The 26,483-nt window shown below is 50.4% G+C and overlaps 1 protein-coding gene across 9 annotated transcripts in view; it reads left to right on the top strand.

Moving 5' to 3' along the window:
• WNK2 (WNK lysine deficient protein kinase 2) overlaps positions 1-26,483 on the top strand; it is a 116,235-nt gene that overhangs the window by 80,269 nt on the left and 9,483 nt on the right. For 4 of the 9 annotated variants that reach the window (XM_031447149.2, XM_064490079.1, XM_064490077.1 and 1 more), the window contains 9 exons: positions 4,374-5,176; positions 5,473-5,530; positions 7,121-7,203; positions 7,300-7,991; positions 9,265-9,479; positions 10,392-10,580; positions 11,314-11,412; positions 17,419-17,463; positions 18,923-19,182. In XM_031447149.2, coding sequence (XP_031303009.2) covers positions 4,374-5,176; positions 5,473-5,530; positions 7,121-7,203; positions 7,300-7,991; positions 9,265-9,479; positions 10,392-10,580; positions 11,314-11,412; positions 17,419-17,463; positions 18,923-19,182 — 2,444 coding nt within the window. The remainder of the gene's footprint in view (positions 1-4,373; positions 5,177-5,472; positions 5,531-7,120; positions 7,204-7,299; positions 7,992-9,264; positions 9,480-10,391; positions 10,581-11,313; positions 11,413-17,418; positions 17,464-18,922; positions 19,183-26,483) is intronic. The other 5 variants (XM_064490082.1, XM_064490078.1, XM_064490084.1 and 2 more) reach the window with 3 other exon arrangements.

Consider the following 26,483-nt stretch of genomic DNA (forward strand, 5'->3'; position numbering starts at 1 on the left):
TTATTCACAACAGCCAAGACATGGAAACAACCTATGTGTCATCAACTGAATGGATACAGAAAACATGGAAAATACACACAGTGGAATATTCAGCCATAAAAAGAAGGAAATGCTGCCATTTGTGACAACATGGAGGTCATTATGCTAATAAAATAAGTCAAGTAGAGAAAGATAAATACTGTTTGATCTCAAAAAAAAAAAAAGTTGAGCTCATAGAACCAGCGAGTGGAATGTTAGTTGCCAGAGACACAGATTAAAGAAGAAGCATGTGATCATTTCTATAGACGGAGGAAAGCATTTGATAAAAGTCAGCATCCATTAATGACTTTAAATAATATCAACATAGGTATAAAAGTGAATTTATTTAATCTGATACAGGATATCGCCTTAAAAACAGCAGCAAATATTTTTAATGGCGATATGCAGAATGCTTTCTCTTTGAGATGGAGAGCCATATAATGACACCCATTGTCACCACTTGTTTTCAGTGTCCTACTGGAAGTCCTAGGTAGTGCAGTGTAGAGTAAGACAGGATAAAAGGGTTCCCAGGCCCAGTGCCAACTTGTGTGTGTGTGTGTGTAGGCTTCCCCACATGAATAGGAAATTCTTGGATGCCAGCAGGGTGTCTGAGAATTCAACCCAATTCTGACATTATCCAGAGATAAAAATCACCTCACCACCTGTCAGTATGGCTACTGTAAAAAAAAAAAAAAAGAAAGAAAGAAAGAAAAGAAAAGAAAGAAAGGAAGAAAAGAAAAGAAAAGCATTGATGAAGATGTGGAGAAATGGGAACGCTGTACACCGTTGTTGGGAATGTAAAATGGTGCACACTGCACACCAAAACAGTATGGAGGTTCCTCAAGAAGGGAAAGCAGAACTGCCATGTGATTCTGCAGTCCCTCTTCTGGATTTGTATACAAAGGAAATAAAATCACTATCTTGAAGAGAAATCTGCACAGCCTGTTCATTCACAATAGCCAGATTGTGGAAACAACCTAAATGTCCATCACTAGATAAATGGATACAGAAAATGTGGTCTCCTGTTTAACAGTGAAAAATTCAGTGACACAACCTCAGTAACAATTACTAGAAGAATTAAATCATAAACCTGATTTGCCTCTAGATCTTTTTGCAACATATGTGTTTCATGCTGCATTTTCCACTGATTTACAATAAAAACAATGTACAAGTGGCAAAAAAAAAAAAAAGAAAATGTGGTAGTTACTTACAATGGAATATTACTCAGCCTTAAAAAGAGAAGGCGATCTTGCCATTTGTGATAACGTGGATAAACCTGGAGGACATTATGCTAAGTGAAATAAGCCAATCACAAAAGACAAATACTGTATGATTCCATTTCTGTGAGGTATCCAGTAGTCAAACTCACAGAAGCAGAGAGTAGAAAGTGGTTCCCAGGCCCTGGGGCCGGCGGGTGGGGGTGGAAGTGGGGAATTGCTGTTCAGTGAGTATAAAGTTTCAATTATGCAAGATGAGTAAGTTTTAGAGGTCTACCGTGCAACACTGCACCTACAGATAATATCGTACTGCGCACTTAGAATGTTAAGAGGGCAGATCTCCCATCGAGGGTACTACCCACAATAAAGCAAACGACAAAATCACGTTAAGATCCTGTACACCCCCCAGGAAGACTTGGGGAAGGCAGGAAGCCCTGAGAGTGCTCAGAGGCTGCTATGGGAGGGGAGGTGGCACACCTGCTTTGGGAAGCCGGCTAGTGTCCTCTGAAGGCTGAAGCAACTCTGACTCAGCGACTTTGCTTCTGGGTGTACACCCAGCAGGTGCGCACGGTCACACTCACGCTTGTGTGTTAGTATTAGTCATGTCCCAAACTGGGAGCAAGCCGAAGGGCACCAGCCACACAGTGACGAGTGAGTGGTGGGACAGTCTTAGAGTGAATTAGTCTACAGACACCCAGCGTGGATGCATCTCCCAGATATAGTGATGAGAGAGAAGCCAGACAGGAACGAATAAATGTGAGCCCTCTGATACAATATTCACAATTAGGCAAAAGTAAATTATGGTGTTTGGAGCACACACTTATGTAGTAAAAGTTATTTACAGTTGCTGGGGAGGGGCAACATGAGTCTGGGGCTTGGGATCCTGGCACTCTGCCCCATACCATTTCTTGGGTAAGCTTTTCTTTATTTTCATTGTATGAATTTGGCTTTGGTTATTAAGATAATTTTTTTTTAAGTACAGAAAAGTAGATTCAAAGGCTAAGTAAGTATGGAAACCACTGCATCCTCCTCTCGATGTTCCCAGTTCTGGGACCACACAGAGGCTCTGAGAGGTCCTGGGTAGGATGCTGTGGAGCTGTGCGCCATTGATTGGTCCCCGACGAAGACGCCTTTCCGGCTCCTGACAGGATGCTTGTGGTCTGAGCTGCTGCTGCTGCTGCTGCTGCTGCTGCTGCTGCTGCTGCTGCTGCTGCTGCTGCTGCTGCTGCTGCTGCTGCTGCTGCTGCTGCTGCTGCTGCTTTTTTAAAAAATTATTTTCCTTCCTTCCTTCCCTCCTTCCCCCCTTTCTTCCTCCCTTCCTTCCCCCTTCCTTCCTTCCTTCCTTCCTTCCTTCCTTCCTTCCTTCCTTCCTTTCGTTCTTTCTCTTTCCTTTCTTTCTTTTTTCTTTTCTTTTCTTTTCTTTTCTTTTCCTTTCCTTTCTTTTCTTTTCCTTTTCTTTCTTTCTTTTCTTTCTTTCTTTTCTTTCTTTCTTTCTTTCTCTTCCTCCCTCTTTTCCTTTCTCTTTTCTTTCTTTCTCTTTCTTTCTTTCCTTTCTTCCTTCCTTTCTTCCTTCCTTCCTTCTTTTCTTTCTTTCTTTCTTTCTTTCTTTCTTTCTTTCTTTCTTTCTTTCTTTCTTTCTTTCTTTCTTTCTTTCTTTCTTTCTTTCTTTCTTTCTTTCTTTCTTTCTTTCTTTTTCTTTCTTTCCTTCCTTCCTTCTCTTTCTTCCTTCCTCCCCCCCTCCCTTTTCTTTCTTTTCTTTTGAAGTATAATTGATGTGCAATATTATGAGTTTCAGGTGTACAACATACTGATTCAAAATTTTATAGATAATACTCCATTTTAAATTTCCTCTCAGTGTGCTTTCTCCCCTCCTCCCAACAGCAGCACCTTTGCCCCAGAGGGGAGCCGCGCTTCTGGACTGGGTGCTGGTGTAGGCCGGTGTGTGCGCTGGGGCAGTTCCCGCACACCAGTCAGAGCCCCAGACTATCCCCCTTTCTGCCTCTGTGAACACCAGCAACAGCTGCCCCTGCCCCGTGCCGACGACGCAAGGCCGGGTCAGAGCCAGCTCTGTCCCCCACAGGTGCACACTTAGTTTGGCCACGGCAGCCTTTGACCTAGTGGGAGGCCGGAGCTAGAGGTGCCAGAGCGGGCGCTCGGCGTGGGCCAGGGCACCGCTGGAGCAGTGGCGGGAACCAGCCAGAGTCTCAGCAGTTTTAGTCTGCTTCCTCTGCCTCGTTCACGAGTGGATGCCAGGTTTCTTACAGTCCTGTTAGTCTCACTGGTTTTCAGACCAACCAGGGGGACACATCTTCCCGGTGTTGGACCCTGGGGACGGGATGCCCGGCACATGGTGCGAACCGCTCACTCCCCAGGGAGGATCTCTGAGCCCGTGTAACTCCTTTTACTTCTGTGTCCCCTCCTAGGGGTGCTGGTCCTGACCTGATCACTTCCCGCCTGACTCTGTGTGGATCTTTAGAGCTTTGGTTGTATAAGAGGCTTCCTGCCAGCCTTCAGTGTGATTTTAGTGGGAATTGTCTGGCATGTAGATGTATTTTTGATGTGTTTGTGGGGCAAGGGGAACTTGTTATCCCCTGCTCCACCATCTCCATCTCCTCTGGTCTGAGCTTCTGATCTTAACAAAGCATGGTGGTAGTTCGTCAGGAGTTCTTGTTCACTCCAAGGCAGGGGAGTGTGTATAGTTCACTACTCAGAAACACCTTAATTTTATCATTTCATTTCAAAATTATGTGGAACTGACCAGTGCTAGAGTGACCAGGGCCGTGTTTTTATGGAGCTCACCTGGCGCGTGGGGGCTGGAAAAACAGGCAGCAGATGGGTGACGGGCTATGCCTGATGGCTCAGTGCTACAGAAAAGCCAGGAGGAAGGGATGGGTGCGCTAGTTCGGCTGAAGGGAGCACTGCTGGAGCACAGCCTGGGGTGAGAAGCAGGGCGGCGGGAGGACCTGTGCAAGGTGTCTCAGGCGGGGGCCAGCACGCGGGAAGCCGGTGCATCGGAGGAAAAGACAGAGGAACGATGTGTAGGTCTAGTTCATAGCAGATGTCTTTTTGGCCAGTGAAGTGCCCGGTAAACAGGACCAGAGTAGGCTGATACAGAGGCATTTTTCCTGTTTCTTCTAGATACAGTTCCCTGTAAAGACCAGCTGTCCTCAAAGGAAAAAGCCAGCTTCCCTGCTGGTCCACAGCTTCTGAGCCAAGCGGGCCCCAGGGACCCTTCTGGCAGTGCACCAGCCCCTGTGGTGCCATCCTCCCCTCCCGTGACTGCCGTGCTCCAAGACACGGCCCCACCAGCGGCCAGTCTGAAGCCAGAGCCAGCGACAGGGGCAGCCATGCCGGCGGGGGGCCCGGGGACCCCTCAGGGGCTGGCCACTGAGCATAAGGCCCCGTGGCCACCAGTGGAGACTCATGACGCCCAGCTTCCTGCACAGCCCCTGGGTGTGGGCCCAGGGCCTCGCACCCCATCTCTGGAGGTCCCCCTCCACCCCATGGGTCTGGGGGAGCCGGTGTCAGCCAGAGAGGCCAGCACCCGGGGGGAGCCCCTGTCAGCTTCGGCCGCCGTGTCTGGTGCCCCTGGCGGGGCCCCTCAGCCCACCCTGGGCCAGCCCCCTCCCCCACTCCCCACTGTGGTGGGGGCCATCAGCCTGGCCGCCCCCCAGCTCCCCAGCCCCCCTCTGGCGCCCTCGGCCTTGGAGTCAGATGGGGAAGGGCCGCCCCCCAGGGTGGGCTTCGTGGACAGCACCATCAAGAGCCTGGATGAGAAGCTGCGAACCCTGCTCTACCAGGAGCACGTGCCCACCTCCTCAGCCTCGGCCGGGACCCCCGTGGAGCCCAGTGACCGAGACTTCACCCTGGAGCCCCCAAGAGGGGACTGGCCCCTCTCAGAGGCCTCTAGGGGGGACCTGGCCCTGCTGCCGCAGCCTGCAGTGAGTACCACCTCGCCCGGAGGCACTCTCCCTGCGTGGGGGCCTGGACAGGGCTTGGAGCTGACTCCAGCCCAGGCCAGGGGGTACCCTGGCCATGTAGAGCCCCCGTGCCCCAGCCCAGGCCATCCTGTCCTGGAGAGCCATGCCATGCCTGACCCACAGCAACGTGTGATGCTCAGACGGGCCCGGGGCGGGGGGAGCACAGCCCTTGGACTGGAGGAGAGCATTTGCAGTTTAGCTGCAGAAATGTCAGCAAGTGACGCTCACAGCTCGTTCCTTTCTGTTTCTTTCTTCAGTTGGAAAAGTCAGAAACAGCCCTGACAGTGGAGCAGGCCACATCCTTGCCAGTGACAGGTAATGAGCCCCAGATGCTACCAGCCTTCCTTGCTCTGGAACATTCTGCCTCTTCACCCTTCATCCCCGCAGCATCTTGGGTGGGACCGAGACGTGGCAGGAGCCTGTCATGATGCCTCAGTTAAAACCCACTGAGTTCTGGCACAAACCATGTGTTCATGCTCCAAGGAGAGAAGGTCCTCTGTGGAAATGGGTAAAAGGACTGGGTGTTGTCAGGACCCGTCTGGCCCCCACGTGCTCTCAGTATTTTCCAGTGTGCATCCCTGTCTCCCATTTCTTTAGAAGAAGGTGCCTATGGTTATTTTGGACAGAGTGCAGGGCTGGGGCTGGGGAGTTCCAGTATGGAAGCTGCCAGGCTGGAGCCACTCATGATGTTCTGAAATAGTGTTTCCTCCATGGCTCCTGTGTTCAGGCCAAGGGAGTTTGTCTGACCTTCTAAGCTGTGCGTTCCTTCTCAGCAGAAGCTGTAGCAGGTGATGTTTACCTGGGGAAGATGAGGGTCAGGGGTGAAGCGGGAATGTACCGGGGAAGGGAGGAGCTGAGAGGTCGTACCTGAGTGCCCGCTCCGTCTCCTTCTGACTTCTGTGTGTGAGTGTGAGGTGTGTACCGTGGGCTTCCTTCGACAGCATCAGCCACTTCGAGTGCTGGAGCCTTCGGGAGTACAAAAATCATGGGGGAGCTCTGAGGAGACAGCTTCTAGTTTGGACAAGGTGAACCTTTCTGGCAGTCAGAGCTGTCCAGAAACAGAGGACAGTTGGTAATGAGCCCCCTGTCCCTGGAGGTATGCAAAGCGAGGTTGGACGATCCCCACCACAGGCGTGTGAGGAGTGTCACCACTGCCTACGGGTTGGGGTTGCATGACAGACGGGTCTACATTTCATCAGGAGCCTGTGCAGTGGGCAGCCCCCCAGCCTGGCTGGAGGCTCGGTCAGCCCCTGTCAACCCCCACGTGTCAGTCCAGCTCAGGCTGACACACAGCCCTGGCTTTCTTTTGCTGTGTGCAGGTCCCAGCTAGGGCCAGGTTCCCACACATCAGCCCCTTCTGCTCTTGCTGTTTGCTCCTCACAGCAACCCAGGAAGGCTGGTCAGAAATATGCTGATTCCCCACTCTATAGGTGGGAACCTGAGACAGGTTTGGACAACACGGGCCTTTCCCGGACATCGGAGCAGCAGGGTTAGAAATCATCCTTATTGAGCTAATCCTTCTAGGACCTTATAAGGCCCTTTTCTTACTGGAACATGTCGTGGAAAGAGAGGGTGATGCCCTCAGGTGATAGAGATGTCAGATGAGACAGGGTGACATCAGCAGGTGTAGAGAAATGACAGGTGAGACAGGTGACGGCCGTCAGGTGTGTGGAGGGCCCGGCTGCGCCCGAGGGTCTGGAGCACAGGTGTTCAGGGAGCTGAGTGGTTTGGGCTGACGCCTGCTCCCTTTCCTGGGAGTCAGGGCATCTCCTGTGAAGTGATGCGGCTAGGATGTCAGGAGGGTCTTCAGTTATCCTAGCTGCACACACAGCTTCTCCCTGCCGGCTCCCTTTCCCTTCTGGCTTGGCTGCACCAGCCCAAGTAATGATTTTGGTGTTCCTGCAGCAGAGTCATCTTTGAGCAACATGCTGGTCTGTGAGGGAGGACAGGTGGCCTCAGGCTCACCCGCAGTGCCCAGCGCCCTCCAGGTAAGGAGTTTTCTCCAGTGAGACGCCCGGTGGGTTGTTGGATTTGCTCTCTGCTGGGGTTCGCTTGGAATCTTGTCCTCTGCACTGTTTCCCAAGGATACCCCTGCTTCTGCCATCCCTGCACGTCTGGAGCCCGCAGACCGGACCGGCACAGTCCCTGGGGAGACCTTGGCCGAGTCCACCCAGAGCTGCCCAGGGACGTTGACAGAGGGTGGCCAGGCCAGCCACCCCCAGACACACGGCCCTCTGGTCTCGGGGTCCCCCCGGAAGTGGCCAGGGCAGCAGGACGGCAGCTCACCAGCCAAAACTGTGGGCCGGTTCTCAGTGGTCAGCACCCAGGATGAGTGGACTCTGGCCTCCCCCAGTACCCTGCGGTACTCCGCTCCGCCCGACGTGTACCTGGACCAGGCCCCTCGCAGCCCAGACGTGAAGCTGGCTGTGCGGCGGGCACAGACGGCCTCCTCCATCGAGGTCGGCATGGGCGAGCCCGTGTCCAGCGACTCTGGGGACGAGTGCCCGCGTGGGAGGTCCCCGGCGCAGAAGCGTGCCTCCCTCCCTGGCAGTGGCGGTGGTGTGGCTAGTGACTTTGTGAAGAAGGCCACCGCCTTCCTGCACAGGTCCTCTCGGGCTGGCTCCCCAAGCCAGGAGACACCCAGCAGGATGGGCGTGAAGGTCCCCACCATCAGCGTGACCTCCTTCCACTCCCAGTCATCCTACATCAGCAGTGACAATGACTCAGAGATCGAGGATGCCGACATCAGGAAGGAGCTGCAGAGTCTGCGAGAGAAGTAGGTCCTACGGGCCAGGGGTCCGGGAAGCATCAGGCAGCAGGAGTCCAGGTCCTGCCAACTGCATTTTGAGCTGCTTGGGCCGGGTGACAGGGCAGAGGTGTCGTCCCCGCTGTCAGGCCTGGTCCCTGGGGACCACCCCTCCCCTCCTGTGGCCTCAGTGGGCCAGCCCCCTGGGGGAACACTCAACACTCAGACACAGGCCTTGCTCACGCTAGCTCTCTCCCTCTGCAAATATCATCTGCCCCCACTGTGGTCAGGGTCACTGAGATACAGCTACACCCTGAAGTCTCCTTCAGGGCAGGAGGGCCCCGCCGAATACCTAGTAAGGCATGGAGAGGCTCTCGTCCTTGGGAAGGGGTGGCCGTGGGCTGAGAGCTGTTGGAGTGGGCCCAGAAGTGGGGACATGGGCAGGAGGGGCTGGTGCCTCTGTCCCACTGCTAGCTCTGCCCTCACCCCATGCCCTGCACCTGCTGCCCCCGCCCCCTACCCGCCCCAGCCCCAGCCTTGGCCCCGTGCTCCCTGCGGAAGGCCGGCGGGGACCACTCGGCCCTTTCCTGGCTTTAGAAACTGCCCTGGCCGACAGCTAGTGATTCCAGCTGAGTCTTAACGGCAGTTTCCCACCCGTGTGACCTGTCAGCTCAGCTCTGTGCCCGGGGGTGGTGTTACTTATGGGGTCAGCCCGAGCTGGAAGGTCCACTGGCCCGGGCTGGAGCCCCAGGCCCCTGGCTGTTGGCATGCTCTCCATAGGCTTGCTCTGTAAGGCTTCCTCTCACCTGAGGCCCCTTGGGCTGTTCCCTCCCACGGAGGAAGTGACAGTTATTTGCCTGAAAGCTGAGGCAGCCTTCCAGTTCTGGCCACTGATTATTCGTCTCTTCACTTGTGTTTATGGGTAGGGTTCGTATTGGGAGCAGAAATGTGTGAAGCTGTTCACACCGCACCCCTCCACCCGCCACCATGAAAACCAGTGTTAGGCGCCTGGATATCAGAAAACTTGAATCTCCTTAGGCTGGACTTCATGCAGTTCTGTGTTGTTGGGGGTGTTGGTGCTGAAGGCCCCTGGCAATACCCCCACTTGGTTTAGATGTAAACAGAAAGTGATGTTTAAATGCCCGTGTCCCCTGTGCACGGCCCATCTGCCCAGGCTAATGCGTGGGGCTCACCGCCCCGCCCCTCCTGCCTCTCCGACCAGCAGCGGCGTCTCCTGGAGGGGCCTCGTGTGCTGGGAGTGACCGGGATGCCCACCTGGCGTCCCTCTTCTCCCCTCCCGCAGGCACCTGAAGGAGATCTCCGAGCTACAGAGTCAGCAGAAGCAGGAGATTGAGGCCCTGTACCACCGCCTGGGCAAGCCGCTGCCCCCCAACCTGGGCCTCTTCCACACAGCACCCCCTGTCGGCCGCCGGAGGAAGACCAGCAAGAGCAAGCTGAAGGCGGGGAAGCTGTTGAACCCCCTGGTGCAGCAGCTCAAGGTCGTGGCCTCCAGCACAGGTTGGCCCGGGGCCCTCCCGCTGCCCTCGGGCATGGGGGTGGGGCAGGCGGGAGGCAGGCACTGAGAACCGGAGGAGCCCTTCTCAGATCTCCTTCACTGGAGCAGGGAAGCCTTTTCAGGCCTGCGAGAGCTGGAGCCTGGGCCCCTCTTGCCGGGAGGGAAGGACTGGGTAGGCCGACTTGCCGCCTGTGGGTTGCAGCGTGCTCCTCCTTGTATGGTGCTGCCTGGGACGGAGCCTGCTTCCTCTGACCCTGTTTCTCGGGCATCTGTCACCCCCTGATAGCGGGGGTTGAGCATCTGCCTTTGGAAGGAGGAGGATGGTGAGGACCCCCAGCCCTTAACCACAATGCCTGGGCACTGAGAGTACACACTGACCGCGAGCCCCCACACTCTGGGGTCAGGCCCAGTGAGCCGGGTGCACCTGGTGGGAAGCCAGCAGTGAGCTGACCTTAACCCCTTCCTCTCCATGTTGCAGATAACCTGCAGGGTACCCATCCATGAATTGCAAGAATTACACAAATTACATGAATTCCAAGAATTACACAAATTACATGAATTCCATGCCAATTCCTAAAGCTAACATGAGGCTAATCAGAGTTATGAAGTCCACAGGTCCCCTCTGAGCCCAGGTGTGCATTTCCAGGTGTGCTGTGGTCCTTTCCATGCATTTGCACAGCTCGAGCTGGCACAGTGTTAACTGGTGGAGACAGCAGTCATTTTCTTTGACCTTCCTGACACCCCCCCACCCCCACCCCCCCACGGGTGACCCAGCCACACACTCATTGCCTGCAGGGACTCAGCTTCCCCAAGGTCACCTAGCAAAGTGCAGGGAGGATAGATGTGGCCTGACTGGCTGGTGTGTCCTGTGGTGCCTCATCGTGCCTGTCACCCCCTTCTCCCCCTCCACCCAGGTCACTTGTCAGAGTGCAGCAGAGCCCCTCCTGCTAAGGACCCTGCCCAAGCTGGGGCGGGGCCCACAGCAGCTTCAGACCCATGTGGGAAGGCAGTTCAGACCCAGCAGCCTTGCTCCATGCGGGCCTCCCTGTCTGCAGACATCTGCTCCGGCTTGGCCAGTGACGGAGGCGGAGCGCACGGCCCAGGTGATTCCCAGCTCGCCCGTCTCCGAGCATGTGCTAGCCTCGTAGGGCCCGTGTGGCATAGAGGGGACGTGAGCTGCGGCCAGGGCTGCCGACAGCTTCTCACAGACAAAAGTCATAGACGTAGCTTTTGAATGAAAAGAGTGGATGGCCTGCCCATCATGGAGTCTTGCTGTGAGCGGCTCAGAGGGAGGTGCGCTTTGCTAGAGCCGGCCTGGGGAAGGCGCCGGGACCACCGAGAGGTCGGACGCGGCATCCGCTGTGTGCTCTGCGCTGGTTCCCAGGCACGGGCCCGCCCCGCCCCACCCCATTCCCCACTAAATGCGGGTCCTTCCGTCAGGAGGGCCGGCTGGGGGGACGAGGGCACAGCTCTCGAGCTGGGAGATGGGCCTTGAGGAGGAAATGCTCGTCACCGCTGCCGTGGACGCAGCAGCTTCGCGACGAGGTGCTCCAGCCCCTGCCATCTCTGTTCAGAGAAGTCGTGGTGACCGCGGCTGGCGCCCCACCCCCACCCCCCGCCCCGCCCCGCACGCTCTCCCGGGGTCCGCTTCTCTTCCGCTCCAGCGTTGCCTCCTTTCCATTGCGTGGTCAGTGGCTGCGGGCCTCCGGGCTGGGCTAGGTGCAGCCGCGGACGCTAAGTGAAGAGGCGGATGTGGCTGGTGGTGTGTAGGCGGAATCCCAGAGACTGTACTTGATGCCTGTCTCTTTGTTTTCTTCCCTCTATATTCATTTGCAGGCTGGACGGTTTACCACCCAACGTCTGAGAGAGTGACCTATAAGTCTAGTAGCAAACCTCGCGCTCGATTCCTCAGTGGACCCGTGTCTGTGTCCATCTGTCTGTATTTGTTCTTTTGTATTTTATCACCTCCTGACCCTTGGTTTCTCCCCTGCCCCTCCCTGTCTTCATTACCTTCCATACATTTTGTAGGACGCCTCCCCCTCCCCCATTGAAATCACCTATTTAATATAAACAATGGAACCCCGTCCATGCCCACCCTTATGGCCCCGGAAAGCACCAGTGCATGCTCTTGGCTTGTGCCCGGACACCAGAAGCATGTGCAGCGGCTCACCCACTCCCGGCCTTGGGCGCTCTGCCCCTAGACCTCAGAGTGCTCTGCATTATTTTTCTCGTCACTTGTTTAGTGTTTTTTGGGTTTTTTTGTTTTCTTTTTTTTTTTTTTTTATGTTGGACGTAAGTTTATTTCTGTTGCGATTGTGGCAAATTTACACGTCCGCTGTCCCCAGTTCCAGCGACAACAAAAAGACAACCCCGGCCTTCTCTAGACGCATGGTGTGTTTCACACGTGTCTGGACTCTGAAGACATGCATGTAGCGAGCCGAGACAATTCTAGAAGGTCACTGGAGGGTGTAACTTCTGTACAAGGGCCGTATCACAACATTCAGTACTGTTAACCCACTGCCCGCCCCCTGCATGTGGAAATGCTAAGAGAACGTGCTCCAGCTAGGATGCCCCAGCCACAGCCCCGCCCCGCCTCCACTCCTGGTCTGAACTGAAATCTCTCCAACCCTGAGAGATGTGATTCCCAGCCTCCCGCCAAGGCTCTCTTCCTGGTCCCGGCCCCACCTCGTCTCTCTAGCTGGAGCACTTTACTTGGTGTATTTCCCTCTCATCTCATGGACCTCAGAGATGAAGTCAATTACGCAGTTCCTCCAAGCTCTGCTAAACCAAAACTCAGTCCCAGTCATCCTCAGGTTCCCTGGAACACCCTCCTAGTGCTCAGGGACTCTGTGTCCAGGAATGGCGCACCTGCTCGGGGCTGTCCAAAATCATCATCATCCCTCAGACCAATTGGCAAATGAATGAAAAGCTGTGAGGCTTTCAGGTTTTTGTTTTTTTAGCAGAAAAATTAAGCTTTTTACCAATTGGATTGGACATGCTGGTTTGGGGCATGTGGCTTTTGCTGGTACAATAAAGATACATTGTGCTTGTTGGGATCCGAGGCTACATCCACTGCAGGCATCCGTCAGAGTTCAGTGTCCATCCCCATCAGAGGAACCTTGGCACCCTCCCCCGGGAGGGACAGGTCGGAGGCGCAGGACCACACAGAAGTGTCCAGGGACTGCCAAGTGCTCCTTGTCCGCTGACAGGTGCCCCTTTTCAGCTTGAGTGTCATCAGGCTGCTGGTTAGTTGCCGAGTTGGGTGGGGGGTTGGGAGGCCTGCGTGCATCCTGGCTCCTGGCTCAGCACACCCATCACTCTCTGGTCCTCTTCTGCCCATGTGTGTCTGGGTCTCGAGGCGTGTCACCATCTGACGAGTGTGTGTATCACTACCAGGAGGGCTGCCGGCTGGGTATGGGAAGCAGATTAGAGCAGCTGGTAGTTTTCCCAGGGCCCTTGGGGTAAAAGTGTGAGTGGTCAGTGCCGTGTACGCCTCTGAGGCCATTGCCAGGCTGCCTTTCTACCCATGTGGTTCTGCTTTTTTTTTTTTTTAGATTTTCATTTGTTTCACTATTATTCCAAAATGAAAAAAAAAAAAATTCTTTTTGAGGCATAGTAGGGACAAAGGCAGTGGCACAGACTGGCCTTGTCTCCTCTGATGCTGTGGATCCAGCGATACTGCTTGTTTGCACATCCTGGCCCGTTTAGTCAAGCCTTGGCTGGGTTCCTAGTCCTTCTGGGCCACAGTGTGGCCCCCACAAGCCCTGAGCTTGCTGGTCGGGAGAGTGTGCTGTGGGTCCCTGCCCTCGGCCCTCTCACAGCCTCTAACTGCGGGTGTGAAGACTCTGCCTGAGCCCGCCCTGCTGCTCTGATGGGATGGGATACCCTGAGGCACCCTCTCCTGTCCTGTGTGCCCTTCTCCAACTCCTCTGGGAATTCTCCCGTCTGCTGGCTCCTGGTGGCCAGGCAGCTCTGAGATCTGAGAGGAGGCTGAGCACATGCCTGGATAGACTGCGGGAAATGCAAAGCTGGCCGCAGCCCCCCGAGAGCTGAGAGGCAGGAAGACTTTGGGCAAAGGCGGCAGAGAGGAGGGCATTTGGGACAGCCTGCAGGAGCTGAGCGGCTGGAAGGGCCCACGTGGTGGGATCTGGGTCGTGTGCGAGGCGCGGAGAGAGCTGGAGCTTGGGTGCTGAGGGCCGTGGCTGTGGGAGTGGGAGGGCAGCTGGCCCAGCCTAGAGCTGAAGCCTAGAGAGCTTTTTAGTTTGCTGCCTTGAGCTGAACAGGAGACAAGACCCTGGGAAAATAAAACTGGTTATTTTTTGAAGTACAGAAAGAAAGTCTCAGCTCCCACGGAGCTCAGAGAAGATGAGAGGGGTCAGAGACGGGTGGGGCACCTGAGGTAGAGCTTCAGGAGGTAGGAGGGTGACTCGGGGTGGGAGAGGCGACCATGCCCAGGGTGGAGAGTACGGGGAGGGTGAAGCCTCGGCACCTCCTCAGGGTGGGCCCCCAGAGAAGGGCAGGCGTGGGAGGGAGGCTCTGGTCCCAGACCCCTCCTCGCAGCTGGTGGAGGGTTGGGGACCATGTTTCGGGAGTCAGTTGGGTTACAGAAGTGGTCGTGTCCTAGTGTCCTTTTGGTCGGAAGCTGTCGCCAGACCCATTGATCCTTCCTGCCTCTGGCACCCCCCCCCCCATCTGACCAGAGGCAGGCGCAGGTGCCTTCCAGGCCTTCCTCTGTGCATGTGGAACGGGGCCTGCTTTGTGTCCTTCTCAGGCGTCCACCTGCTGCAGCCCGGTGTCCACACCGCAGCAAGAACCCTGGTGTCTCTGTGCAGCCTCCCAGGCCCTTCCCTCACCCTGGAATGTTCTTGTCCCTCCCTGTGGGGACCCAGCCAGGAGAGGACCCCCAGGGAGGGGACACCGCCCACCTCAAGCCCCACCCTGCCCTGTGACCACCCAGCTTGGGCTGTACTTCGGGCAGCCCCGTGCCACCCAGTTGATGAAGCCAGGGTGAAGTCGCCCCAGGGCAGAGCCGAGACACATCCCGCTTCCCTGTTCACGCTTCATGGACGAGTTTTGGCACTTTTCTCAGCTTGAGAACTTGGTGGCTGGATACAGAGACACCCTGAATGGTGTGTTGGCTCTGTCCGCCCATTTGTTCTCCTGGGCCTGGACATGGCGTCTAATGCTGCTTTGGGGGGTAAGGCCGCCCCGTCAGAGGCGCACCTCTTGTCATGGGGGAGGCAGGGAGGCCCCTGGTTGGTCTGCACGGAGGCTGCTGTCCCCAGTTCCTCGTGAGTGTCGTTAGTATTTGAACACTGATAAAGGGGCAAGTATGGTGATAGCTGCAGGGCCTGGCATTGGATACTCTTGGATTTGAGGCATTTTTCGAGCAGTTCGAGGGCCTGGATGGCAGTGGGTGCCCGGCAGGGCTGGCTGTGCACACCAGGAGCAGCGTGTGTTTCTGTGCCAGGAGGGGCAAGAGGGGCAGAGGCCTCACTGCACGCAGGCCTGGGGGCTGCCTGAGACCCTGGCCTGGCTTGTGAGGGCAGGCAGCGGGCAGCCCCTGCAGACACGTGCTGCACCAGGACAAGACGTTAGGTCGTCCTGCGTGGTGCCCTTTCACAGTCTGGGAAGAACAGTTTCCCCAGTAGCTGGGAGAGGCCGCCAAGCGCCGCGTCCCCAGGATCTGCTCGTGTGGAATCTTCTCTGAGTAGTTGTAGGGCCTCCAAGCCAGCTCTTACATACCCTTGACAGAGGACAGACATCCTGCAGGGGAGGACTCCAGTCTTTATGGGAAACCAGTGGCGGGGTTGGTTTAAACCGTCGTGCCCCACGGGGGTCTGATGTGGGCTTCCTGTGGGCCCTGTATGGAGAGCGAGGTGAGCAGGGCTGGGTGAGGGCTCGTCCCTCAGACGTCGCCTGCGCTGTGGCTGTTGAGGGCAGGACCCAGACCCGCGCACAGACGTGAGAGAGGAGGCTCCTGTGCGGAGGGACGGGGCTCTGGCGTGAGTCAGGGCTGGTTACCAGCTACATGACGCCTGCTCAGTTGTGGTTCTGCACTCGGTGCAGAGGGACTCAGATCTGGTTGGTTGTTCAGAGGTCCACCCTAAGGACGGAGAGCTGACTTTGCTTGGTCACCTCAGGGCCTATGACCGGGGAGAGTGTGGAAGGCCGGGAGCAGACACATGCTCGTCATCTTGGGCTCTGTCCAGCGAGGATGGAGAGACTGATCCCTGCTCTGAGCACTGTGCCCTGGTGGCCAGTGGCTTCCACCCTGGGTTCCTGGCCTGATCTCAGGCCCAGTCTCCCTCCAGTAGTTCTGAGCTGGCAGCTCCTGTGGCTCGCTGGCATGTGCTTCCCATGAGGGTGACGGGAGGCAGCCCTGAACACAGAGCTCTAGCCACGCTGGGAGTTGCCTGGCAGGCACAGAGCATCATTTTGAAAGAACCTGCTACCGTCAGGCTGCAGGGACCTGGCAGAATTGTCTGGGGGGCTGCCTAGGTCCAGAGGATGCTGCGGCCACAGGAACCTAGCTAGGAAAATCTGCACTCAGCCTGTGCCCTGCAGTCACAGAGAGCCCAGGACCCTCCTCCCTTGGTGCCTGGCGCCCCCAAAGGGCCTTGTGTTCCAAGTTGGGGTCCATCTCAGGACACAGACCAATTAAGGCCCTTCAAAGCGCCCACTGAAAATCAGTTGGTCTGGACTGCCCCTGCCTGGCCCTCTTAGTTTTATTCACACACTAGAGATCCCAACAGAACATCCCCTCCCTTTTTACCAAGTCAGCCTCAGAGAACACACACAGTATGAACTAAGGAAGTGCAACCCAACTTTTGCTAGGTTTCTGAGCCCAGCGTGCAAAGCTCTCCCCCAGGGAGCCTGGGCTGCCCTTTGTCCCCGTCCCCAAACACAAGAGGCAGTGTCTTGCCTTGCATAAAGAGAGTGCTGTGATGGGCACCGTCTAGGGAGTGTAGGGTGTACAGGGTATCGTGTTCCAAATGAGGGGCCGTGAGCGGGAGCACAGACAGGCCCTCTGTGCTAGTGAGGCCTTGCTGAGTGACCTTGGGGATACCTGAGCTGTCCTTACCTGCCCTATCTTTGCCTGCTTGGCTCCCTGGAATGGCACAGGGTAAGCCGGTGTGCAGCCCCTCCCAGCCAGCTCACTCGCCCTCCAGGTGGGCACTGACCGTCAGTGCCAGACACTAAAGCCAGCGTACTGCCTGTCTCAGCACAGGCAGCCTCTGAGGGGTGCAGGGTGCAGCACCGTTAGTGCTGGTCTGTGAGGGAGGCCCGCGCTGCCCTGGTGGGCATGGAGTACCAGACAGCAGCGCTAACAGGGAGCCGGGGTTAGCCCTGCCTCCCGCCTCTCACATAGGACCCCTTGAATTTCCCCCTCCACGCTCACCTCTGGCCTGCTCAGGGCAGCCATCCAGGATCCGGGATTGGCCTCAAACCTGCAAGACAATGTATCTTTTTGCACTTGGAAAACCGCCCATAGGCCTCATGCCAGGCAGAGCCAGGCTCCACTCTGTTGAGAGCTCTCCTGGCTGACTTTTAATGGGTTTCCTGCCCCCATCAGTGGGGCTCCCAAAAACCTTGCATTTGAAAACCAAGCGGTGTGCTTTGCTTTTTTTTTTTTTTTCTCTTTCTTTCTTCTTTTTTTTTTTTTTTTTTTTTTGGAATATGCTTCTAGAGACACACACACTTCTACCTGAAGCTTGGGGCTTGGCCCTGCACCTCCGCCCTTCGGCGAAGCTCATGTGAACCTCCACACTGACTTGGGGGCCGCCCAGTTACCCCAGGAGGCTGGTCCTTTCTCTGAACTGCTGGCCTTTGCTCCTCCTCGCACACTGATGACTTTTGCTTAGAGTGTGGTGGCTTGTCCCCCCTGTGTGCTGTCCTGCCTAACCCTGTGGTCTTGTGTCATTTCTTCTTCCCTTGCAGGGTCTGCCTTGAAGCGTCTCTGTCTAGGCAAAGAACACAGCAGTCGTAATTATCGGGTTTTTTACCCCCTGTCCGCTTCCATCGCATGGGCTTTGCTGTGGCTAGTGCGCATCAGGGTTTCCATGGCTGGACCTGGAGCTCAGGGCCCAGTGGGTGGGTGGGCGTGGGTCAGCCCTGCGCCCACCTGCCGCGGGTGCTGCTTGGCCTCCGCCCGGTGAGACAGCCACCCTTGGGCACCCTTTTGAGTCGCCATGGCTCCTAGAGTTTGTGCATTGTCACCAGTTTACATCGAACAGGCTCTCCTACTCCAGAATACCCACACATGACCAGTCATTAATTGGCTCCTTTTCCAAAAACCATAGGAATGAGTATTTCCTCGAAGCGTTAAAGATGAGTGCCCCCCCCCCCCCCCACTCAGAGGAGAGATGCCGGGACGAAATGGGTATCAGTTTACCTGGGCTTCCCACTGCTCTCATCTTGTGCCTCCCCCCTCCCCCCTTCTTTTATTTTAATGGTTCCGTTTTTCTTTTCTGGCTGAAATGTTCATGTAGAAATAGCTCTTCGTGTGAAACCTCATCACTGATGTTTACCTGTTTGTGTCTGTGCTTTCTCATTGCTAGCCTCTAAAGTAAACTACATTTTGCAGTGGCTTGTTTGAAGAGATGGTCACCACGTCATTTACTTGATGCAGAAAATTTAAAAATTGGCTTATTCAAAATTGCCAACCAGAAATTATGTGTTGGGGAGAGGAAAGGGACACAATTTAAAAAAATAAAATAAAAAGTCCTGATTGGGCCATTAAAAAAGATCTTTCGGTGAAATGGCCAAGTGCACTCACTTTTGTCCAGTGCCACCTAAGCTGCAGCCCCAGGCTTCCCCGGGCAGCTGGGACTCCCAGTTCCTCCTGCTCCGGGCACTGAGCCCACCTTAGAAGGCTCTGGGTGTTTGCACCCCCTTATTACCGTATGCTCTGGTGAGGAGAGCCGCAGTTTCTGTCTTAAATTCCAAATCACCAAGTCATTATCATTTCCAGGAGCGTCAGTAATCCAGCCTGTCACAAGCATTTTCCCTTTGCTGACGGGTAGTGGCAGCTACTAAGCACCCTGCCCAAAGTATTGTTGACTCCTCTCCAGATCCTTGTGTTTAGAGCTGAGAAGCCTGAGGAATTCGCCCCCAGTCTGTGTCCAGCTGCACCGGGAGTTCTGTGCACTCTCACACGGGAGTCTGGTGGTCTCTGGCAGCGTGGGCACAGAGTGGATGCTGAGTGAGGCTGCCAGCAGCTGGAGTCCTGTTCCCTGACCTGGCTGATGACATGGGGTGATGGTCCATGGAAATGCTCCCTCGTGTCTAAAACTGATGCACGGACCCCCCCACCCCCAGTGCAGACCATCTCCTGAAGCAAGGCGTTGCCTGGCCTAAGCGAGACCATTGTCTGAATAACTGCAGCCCATCCGTGGTACTGGCGTGTGGTGTCACCAACCGTGGCCTGTGTGTGCCTCCCCAGGGTCCTCCACCAGCAGCCTGGTCCCGGGCCCTGAGCCGGGCCCCCAGCCTGCCCTGCACATCCAGGCGCAGGTAAACAACAGCAACAACAAAAAAGGCACCTTCACGGATGACCTGCACAAACTGGTGGACGAGTGGACAAGCAAGACGGTGGGGGCCACGCCGCTGAAGCCATCGCTCAACCAGCTGAAGCAGACGCAGAAGCTGCATGACATGGAGGCCGCAGCAGGCCGGCCCCCGGCCCCTGGCGAGGCTCGGGCTGTAAGTGGGGCACCGTGGGGGTGGGCTGCCCAGGGCCAGAGGGGTGGGGTGAGAGTGAAGCTGCGACCTCCGGTCTCGGCAGAGCGGCAGGCCCCCGCCCAGTGTTGGGCAGCATTTAGGTGGCACTGGCCATGCTGGTGGGTGTGGCCTCATCCTGGTGGGCCCACCTGCACCTGTCGTCTGTCTGAGCCCAGGCTGGCAGAGGGGGCAGAGTCTGCACGCCACACCCAGGGGCACGCTTCCTACTGGGCTGTAGCTCAGGTGCGTCCAGGCTGTGGAGGACAGAAGTCTTAGGTTTTGTTGTGTGATCCTTTCCTGTATCAGGACTGCTGACTTTAAAACCTTGTCCCTCTTTTTCGATCTTCTGAAGGAGTGTGTGCAAGATTGTGTTATTTCTTCCTGAGATGTTTAGCAAAGTTCACTGGTGAAGTCATTTAGGCCAGAAGGGCTTTTTGTTTTGTTTTGCTTTTTGAGTGTAGGAAGGTTACCCTATGACGTTTTATTTCAAAAAATTTCAAACATACATCCAGAAGCTTGAAAATTCTGCAGTGAACTGTCAGGTACCCCCTATGATTGACATTTGTGTGTGTGTGTTTCAAATACTCATTTTATTTGGATTCTATATATGAAAAATGTATGTTACTCATAAGTACATTATGTGCAATTTTGCTTGTGTGTATTTTTCCACTTTATTATAAACATTTAAATCTATATAAATGCTTTTCATTTCACCTATAATGCTTAATTTTCCACATAAGTCTCTACCTGCCTAATCAAAACCTCTTCAAAGACACTAACATGTCTGAGTTGCTTCCATCTCTGAACATTCTTGCTGTGTTGTAGTTATTTGATAAACATTTAATGAATGAATAAGAGCCTAAAAGAGAAACTTTAAATAAAAATATAAAAAAAATAGATGTCCTAGCATGATTGTTATTCAAGAAGCATATATTAAAGTCTGTAACTCATAGGATGATTGTAGCATTCATTCTAGGCTTTCATTTACTTCAAAAGGACTTATGGAATTATATTCCAAAGAGAAGCTGTCTTATATTTATTTTTTTAAAGAGAAGCTGTCCTTTGTTTAAAAAAAAATCTTTCTTTTGGTATATGGAAAATTTGGGCCACATAAAGTCCTTCTCCCAACATGTAATTTCACACTCTTCTTGTATTTGTATCTTGGCTTATTGCCAAATGTTTTATTAATGTTTTTTCTTTTCAAATATGTGCTTTAATGATCAGTCTTTCAACTTGGCCTTCACAGGCTCCATTTACATGATTTTGTTTCTTATTATGCCAAGGCCTTTAAACATTTTTTTACTGAAGTATAATTGATTTACAGTGTTGTGTTAGTTTCAAGTGTATAGCAAAAATGATTCAATTATATATGTATATTTATATAGTAATCTATAATTATAAGACACTGAATATAGTTCTGTGTGCTGTATAATAGGTCCTGATTGTTTATCCATTTTATATACAGTAATTTGTGTATGCTAATTCCAAACTCCTATTTTATCCCTTCCCCGCCTCCCTTTCCCCTTTGGTAACCATAGTTTGCTTTCTACATCTGGGTGTCTATGTCTGGTTTGTAAATAAATGCATTTGTATCATTTTTTTTTAGATTCCACTTATAAATGACATCATAGGATATTTATCTTTCTCTGTCTGATTTATTTCACTTAATATGTTATCTCTGGGTCCATCCATGTTGCTGCAGATGGATTAATAAATCCATTTTATGCAAATGGATTAAGAAATGTATTATTTCATTCTTTTTATGGCTGAGTAATATTCCATTGCATATACACACACACACACACACGCACACACACATATATATATCTCCCACATCTTCTTTATTCATCTGTTGATGGACATCTAGGTTGCTTCTATGTCTTGGCTGTTGTAAGTAGTGCTGCTATGAACATTGGGGTGCAGGTGTCTTTTTGAATTAGAATTTTTCATCTGGATATCTGCCCAGGAGTGGGATTGCAGGATCATATGGTAACTCTGTTTTTAGTTTTTTAAGCACCCTCCATACTGTTCTCCATAGTGGCTGCACCAATTTACATTCCCACCAACAATGTAGGATGGGTCCCTTTTGTCCACACCCTCTCCAGCATTTATTATTTGTAGACTTTTTGATGATGGCCATTCTCACCAGTGTGAGGTGATACCTCATTGTAGTATTGATTTGCATTTCTCTAATAATTAGCAATATTAAGCATCTTTTCATGTGCCTGTTGGCCATGTGTAAGTCTGCATTGGAGAGATGTCTTTTTAGGTCCTCTGCCCATTTTTTGATTGGGTTTTTTTTGTTTGTTTGTTTGTTTGTTTGTTTTATGTTAAGCTGTATGAGCTGTTCATTTGTTTTGGAAATTAATCCCTTGTTGGTCGTGTCATTTGCAAATATTTTCTCCCATTCTGTAGGTTGTCTTTTTTGTTTGTTTATGGTTTCCTTTGCTGTGCAAAAGCTTTTAAGTTTAATTAGGTCCCATTTGTTTATTTTTGCTTTTATTTCCATTTCTCCTAGGAGATGGAACCAAAAAAATACTGCTGTGATTTACGTCAAAGTGTTCTGCCTGTGTTTTCCTCTAGGTGTTTTAGACTATTTGATTTTACATTTAGGTCTTTAGTCCATCTTGAGTTTGCTTTTGTATATGGTGTTAGAGAATGTTCCGATTTATGATTGACTTTTTGCTATATTTATCATGCATCTCTCCATCTCTGGAGGGTAAGGTTTTCATTATGGATTCAATTTATTTTACAGCTTTATTTGGATTTTCTATTTCTTCTCTCTGTTACACTGTACTTTTCTAGCAGTTGGTACATCTCTAAATTTATCTAAGTTTTCAAATTAATTGGCGTAAACCTGTTTATAATAACTTCTCTTCACATTTTGCAGGATTTGCATTGATGTCTTATATTGTATTCCTTAAATGGGTGATTTCTCTTAAATGGGTGTGTTTTCTCCCTCCCTCCCTCTCTCTCTTTCTCTCTCTCCTTATCCAGTTCCCTTAGGGGTTTAAAAATCCTATTAGCCTTTTCAAAGAACTCATCATTTTGTCTTTGATGGTAATTCTTCATTATATGTTTTATTAGTTTCTTCCTTTTATTATTTCTTTCCTTCTGTCTTTGTGTTACTTTTTTTGTTGTTGTTTTAGAAAGTTTCTTCAGATGTGTAGTGCATTGATTTTGAGGCATTAAGGCTATAAAAGTCCCTCTAATGGTACTAGCTACATTCCAAAGGTTTTGATACTTAGCACTTTCTTTTACCTCTTCAAAATATTTTATAATTTACATGGTGATTTGAAGTAATATAGTTATTTCTTCGTGATCTTTCTATTAGTGTTTTTTTTTTTAGCCTAATTGCACTGTCATAGGAGAATAAACTTTTTTTTTATTGAGGTATAGTGAGTTTACAATGTTGTATCAATTTCTGGTGTACAGCACAATGTCATACATGGATACACATATATTCAATTTCATATTCTTTTTCACCATGAGCTACTGCAAGATCTTGAATATATTTCCTGGTGCTCTACAGTATAAACTTGTTTATCTATTTTATATATAATTGTCAGTATCTGCAAATCAAACTCCCAGCCTGTCCCTTCCCACCCACCTCCCCTCGGCAACCACAAGTCTGTATTCTATGTCTGTGAGTCTGTTTCTGTTTCATATTTAAGTTCATTTGTCTTTTTTTTGTTTTTTTTTTTAGATTCCACATATGAGTGATCTCATATGATATTTTTCTTTCCCTTTCTAGTCTTACTTCACTTAGAATGACATTCTCCGGGAACATCCATGTTGCTGCAAATGGCGTTATGTTGTCTTTCTTATGGCTGGATAGTATTCCATTGTATAAATATACCACAACTTCTTTATCCAGTCATCTGTTGATGGACATTTAGGCTGTTTCCATGTCTTGACCATTGTAAATAGTGCTGCTATGAACATTGGGGTGCGGGTGTCTTTTTGAATTAGGCTTCCTTCTGGATATATGCCCAGGAGTGGGATTGCTGGGTCAATGGTACATCTATTTTTAGTCTTGAGGAGTCTCATAGGAGAATAAACTTGGTGTGGCTTCAGTTCTTTAAAATTTGCTGGGACTGGATTTTTAACCCCAGTTGTCGGTCTTGGTCACTGCTCCCTGGATGCTTGAGGTCAGCCTTTTTCATTCCCTCTCACGTCCATACTCCCCGTCTGAACCTCCTCTGTTCATCTTCTGTAGCTCCCTCCTGACAACCACACCTCTGTGAGTTTAACTCATCAGATCCATTCTCCATTATTCTGGACCAAGGCCCTGTGGGGTCTGCACCCTGAGTCCTGGGCAGGCTCGTCTCTATTCTGCTGTCCAGACTCCCCCGCAGGAGCTCTTGGTATCTGTGCTGGGCCACGCCCTGTTGGTCAGCTCAGCTCATCCTGTTGTCCAGGTGTCTGGAATTCTTACCAAGGTGGTTTAAAAAAAACAAAACTATTCTTTTTATTGTGGTAAACCTATATAATATAAAATTTACCACTTTAATCATTTTTATGTGTATAATTCAGTGGCATTAATTATATTCATAGTGTTGTGCAATTATCCCCACTATCCTAGAACTTTTTCATCATTCCCAAAAGAAACTACTCCTTAAGAAATAACTCTGCAATCCCTCTTTCTGGTCACTCTGGTTATCCAGTCCCTGGTATCTCTGTTCTACTTTGTTTCTGTGAATTTAACTACTTTTGGTACCTCATATAAGTGGAATCATACAATATTTTCCCCTTTGTCACTGGCTTATTTCACTTAGTTTTCAGTTTTCAAGGTTTGATTTTTTTAAATCGTGGTAAAATGCACGTAACATAAAATTTAACATCGTAACCATTTTGAAGTGTGTACAGTTCAGTGGCGTTAATTACACTCATATTGTTGTTCAACCAGCACCACCTTCCATCTCCAGAATTTTTTCATCTTCCAAAACTGAAACTCTACATCCAGTGTAAAATAACTGCCTGTATATGCCTCCTTCCCCCCAGCCCCTGACGACTATTATTCTACTTTCTGTCTGTATGAATTTTACTTCTTTAGGATCTCATGTAAGTAGAACTGTACAGTATTTGTCTTTTTATAGCTGGCTTGTTTCACTTAGCATAATGTCTTTAAGTTTCATCTATATTGAAGCATATGTCAGAATGTCCTTCCTTTTTAACACTGAGTGATAGTACATTGTATATACGTACCACGTTTTTTTATCCATTCATCTGTTGATAGACACTTGGATTGCTTCTACCTTTTAGCTGTTATGAATAATGCTACTATGAACATGGGTGTATAGATATCTCTTTGAGTCCCTGCTTTTGGATGTATACCTGGAAATGAAATCACTAGACCAAACGGTAATTCTAGCTTAAATTTTTTGAAGAATCACCCACCTGCTTTCCAGAGCAGCTGTACCGTTTTACAGTCCCACCAACAGTACCCGAGGGTTCCAGTTTCTCCACATCTTTGCCCATACTTTTTATTTTCTGATTTTTTTAAATAGTAGCTATCCTAATAGGTGAAGTGGTATCTCATAATTTTGATTTGCATTTCCCTAATATCAGTGATGTTAAAAGTATCTTTTGATGTGCTTATTGGCCATTGTGTACATCTTCTTGGGAGAAATAATTAAAGTCTTTTGCCCATTTTTAAATCAAGTTGTTTCTTTTTTTGTTGTTATTCAATCGTAGGAGTTCTCTCTACAGTCTAGATATCAATCCTTTTCAGATACATGATTTGCAAAAATTTTCTCCCTTTCTGTGGGTTACCTTTTTACTCTGTTTATAATGTCTTTTGATGCATTAAAGTTTTTAGTTTGCACAAAGTCCAGTTTATTTATTTATTTTCTTTTGTTGCCTAAGTCTTTGGTATTATATAATAAATCATTGCCAAATCCAGTGCCATAAAGCTTTTCCTCCATGATTCCTTCTAAGGGTTTAATAAAGAGATCTTTAAAGATGCTAAGAGTTTCATAACTGTAGGTCTTATGTTTAGGCTTTTATCTACTTTGAGTTAATCTTTATATAGAGTGTTCAGTAAGGATCTGTCTTCATTTGTTTATGTGTGGATGTCTAGTTGTCCCAGCAGTATTTGTTGAAAACACTGTCCTTACCCCCACTGAATAGTCTTGGCACACTTGTTGCAGATCAGTTGGTCATGCATGCAGTGGTTTATTTCTGGATTTTTAATTCTGTTCCATTGGTCTGTAGTCTGTCCTTTTGCTGATAACATGCTGTTTTGATTTCTGTAGCTTTGTAGTGAGTTTTGAAGTCAAGAAGTGTGAGTCCTCCAACCTTACTCTGCTTTCACAAGATTGTTTTGGTTATTGGGATCCCTTGAGAATCCAAATGAATTTTAGGATGAGTTTTTCTATTTCTTGAAAAAATGCCAACAAGATTATACTGTATAGCACAGGGAAATATACACAAGATCTTATGGTAGCGCACAGAGAAAAAAAATGTGACAATGAATATATATATGTTCATGTATAACTGAAAAATTGTGCTCTACACTGGAATTTGACACAATATTGTAAAACGATTATAAATCAATAAAAAATGTTAAAAAAAGAAAAAATGCCATTGAGGCTTTGATAGTGATACATTGAATCTCTTTAGATTCACTTTGGATAGTACTGACATATTCAAAATAACAAGTCTTCAAATCCACAAACATGGGATGTCTTCCCATTTATTTACGTCTTTTCAAATTTCTTTGGGCAGTGTTTTGTAGTTTCAGTGTGTAAGTCTTTCAACTCCTTGGTAAATTATCCCGAAGTATTTTATTCTTTTCTATCCTTAAATGTAGTTGTTTTCTTAATTTCCTTTTCAGAGTGTTCATCGCTAGAGTATAAAAAATGCAACTGGTTGTGTCGTGTTGATTTTGTATTCTGCAGCTTTGCTGGATTCATGAGTTAGTTCTAGCAGTTTGTGTGTGTGTGTGTGTGTGTGTGTGTGTCAGTGTGTGTATCTGTGTGTGTTCTTTAGGGTTATTTACATATAATACCATGTTCTCTCTGAACAGATAGTTTTACTTCTTCCTTTCCAATTTGGATGCCTTTCATTCCCTTTTCTTGCCTCATTTCTCTGACTAGAACTTCAAATACTATATTGGCTAGAAGTGGCAAAAGTAGGCATCTTTGCCTTGTTCCTGATCTTAGAGGAAAAGCTTTTAGTCTTCCACCATCAAGTATGATGTTAACTATGAGTTTTTCCATATATGGCTTTTATTGTATTGAGAAAATTCTATTTTATTTTTCATTTGTTGAGTGCTTTTG

The sequence above is a fragment of the Camelus dromedarius genome, chromosome 10 (genome assembly GCF_036321535.1).
Source record: "Camelus dromedarius isolate mCamDro1 chromosome 10, mCamDro1.pat, whole genome shotgun sequence".
NCBI lineage: Eukaryota > Metazoa > Chordata > Mammalia > Artiodactyla > Camelidae > Camelus > Camelus dromedarius.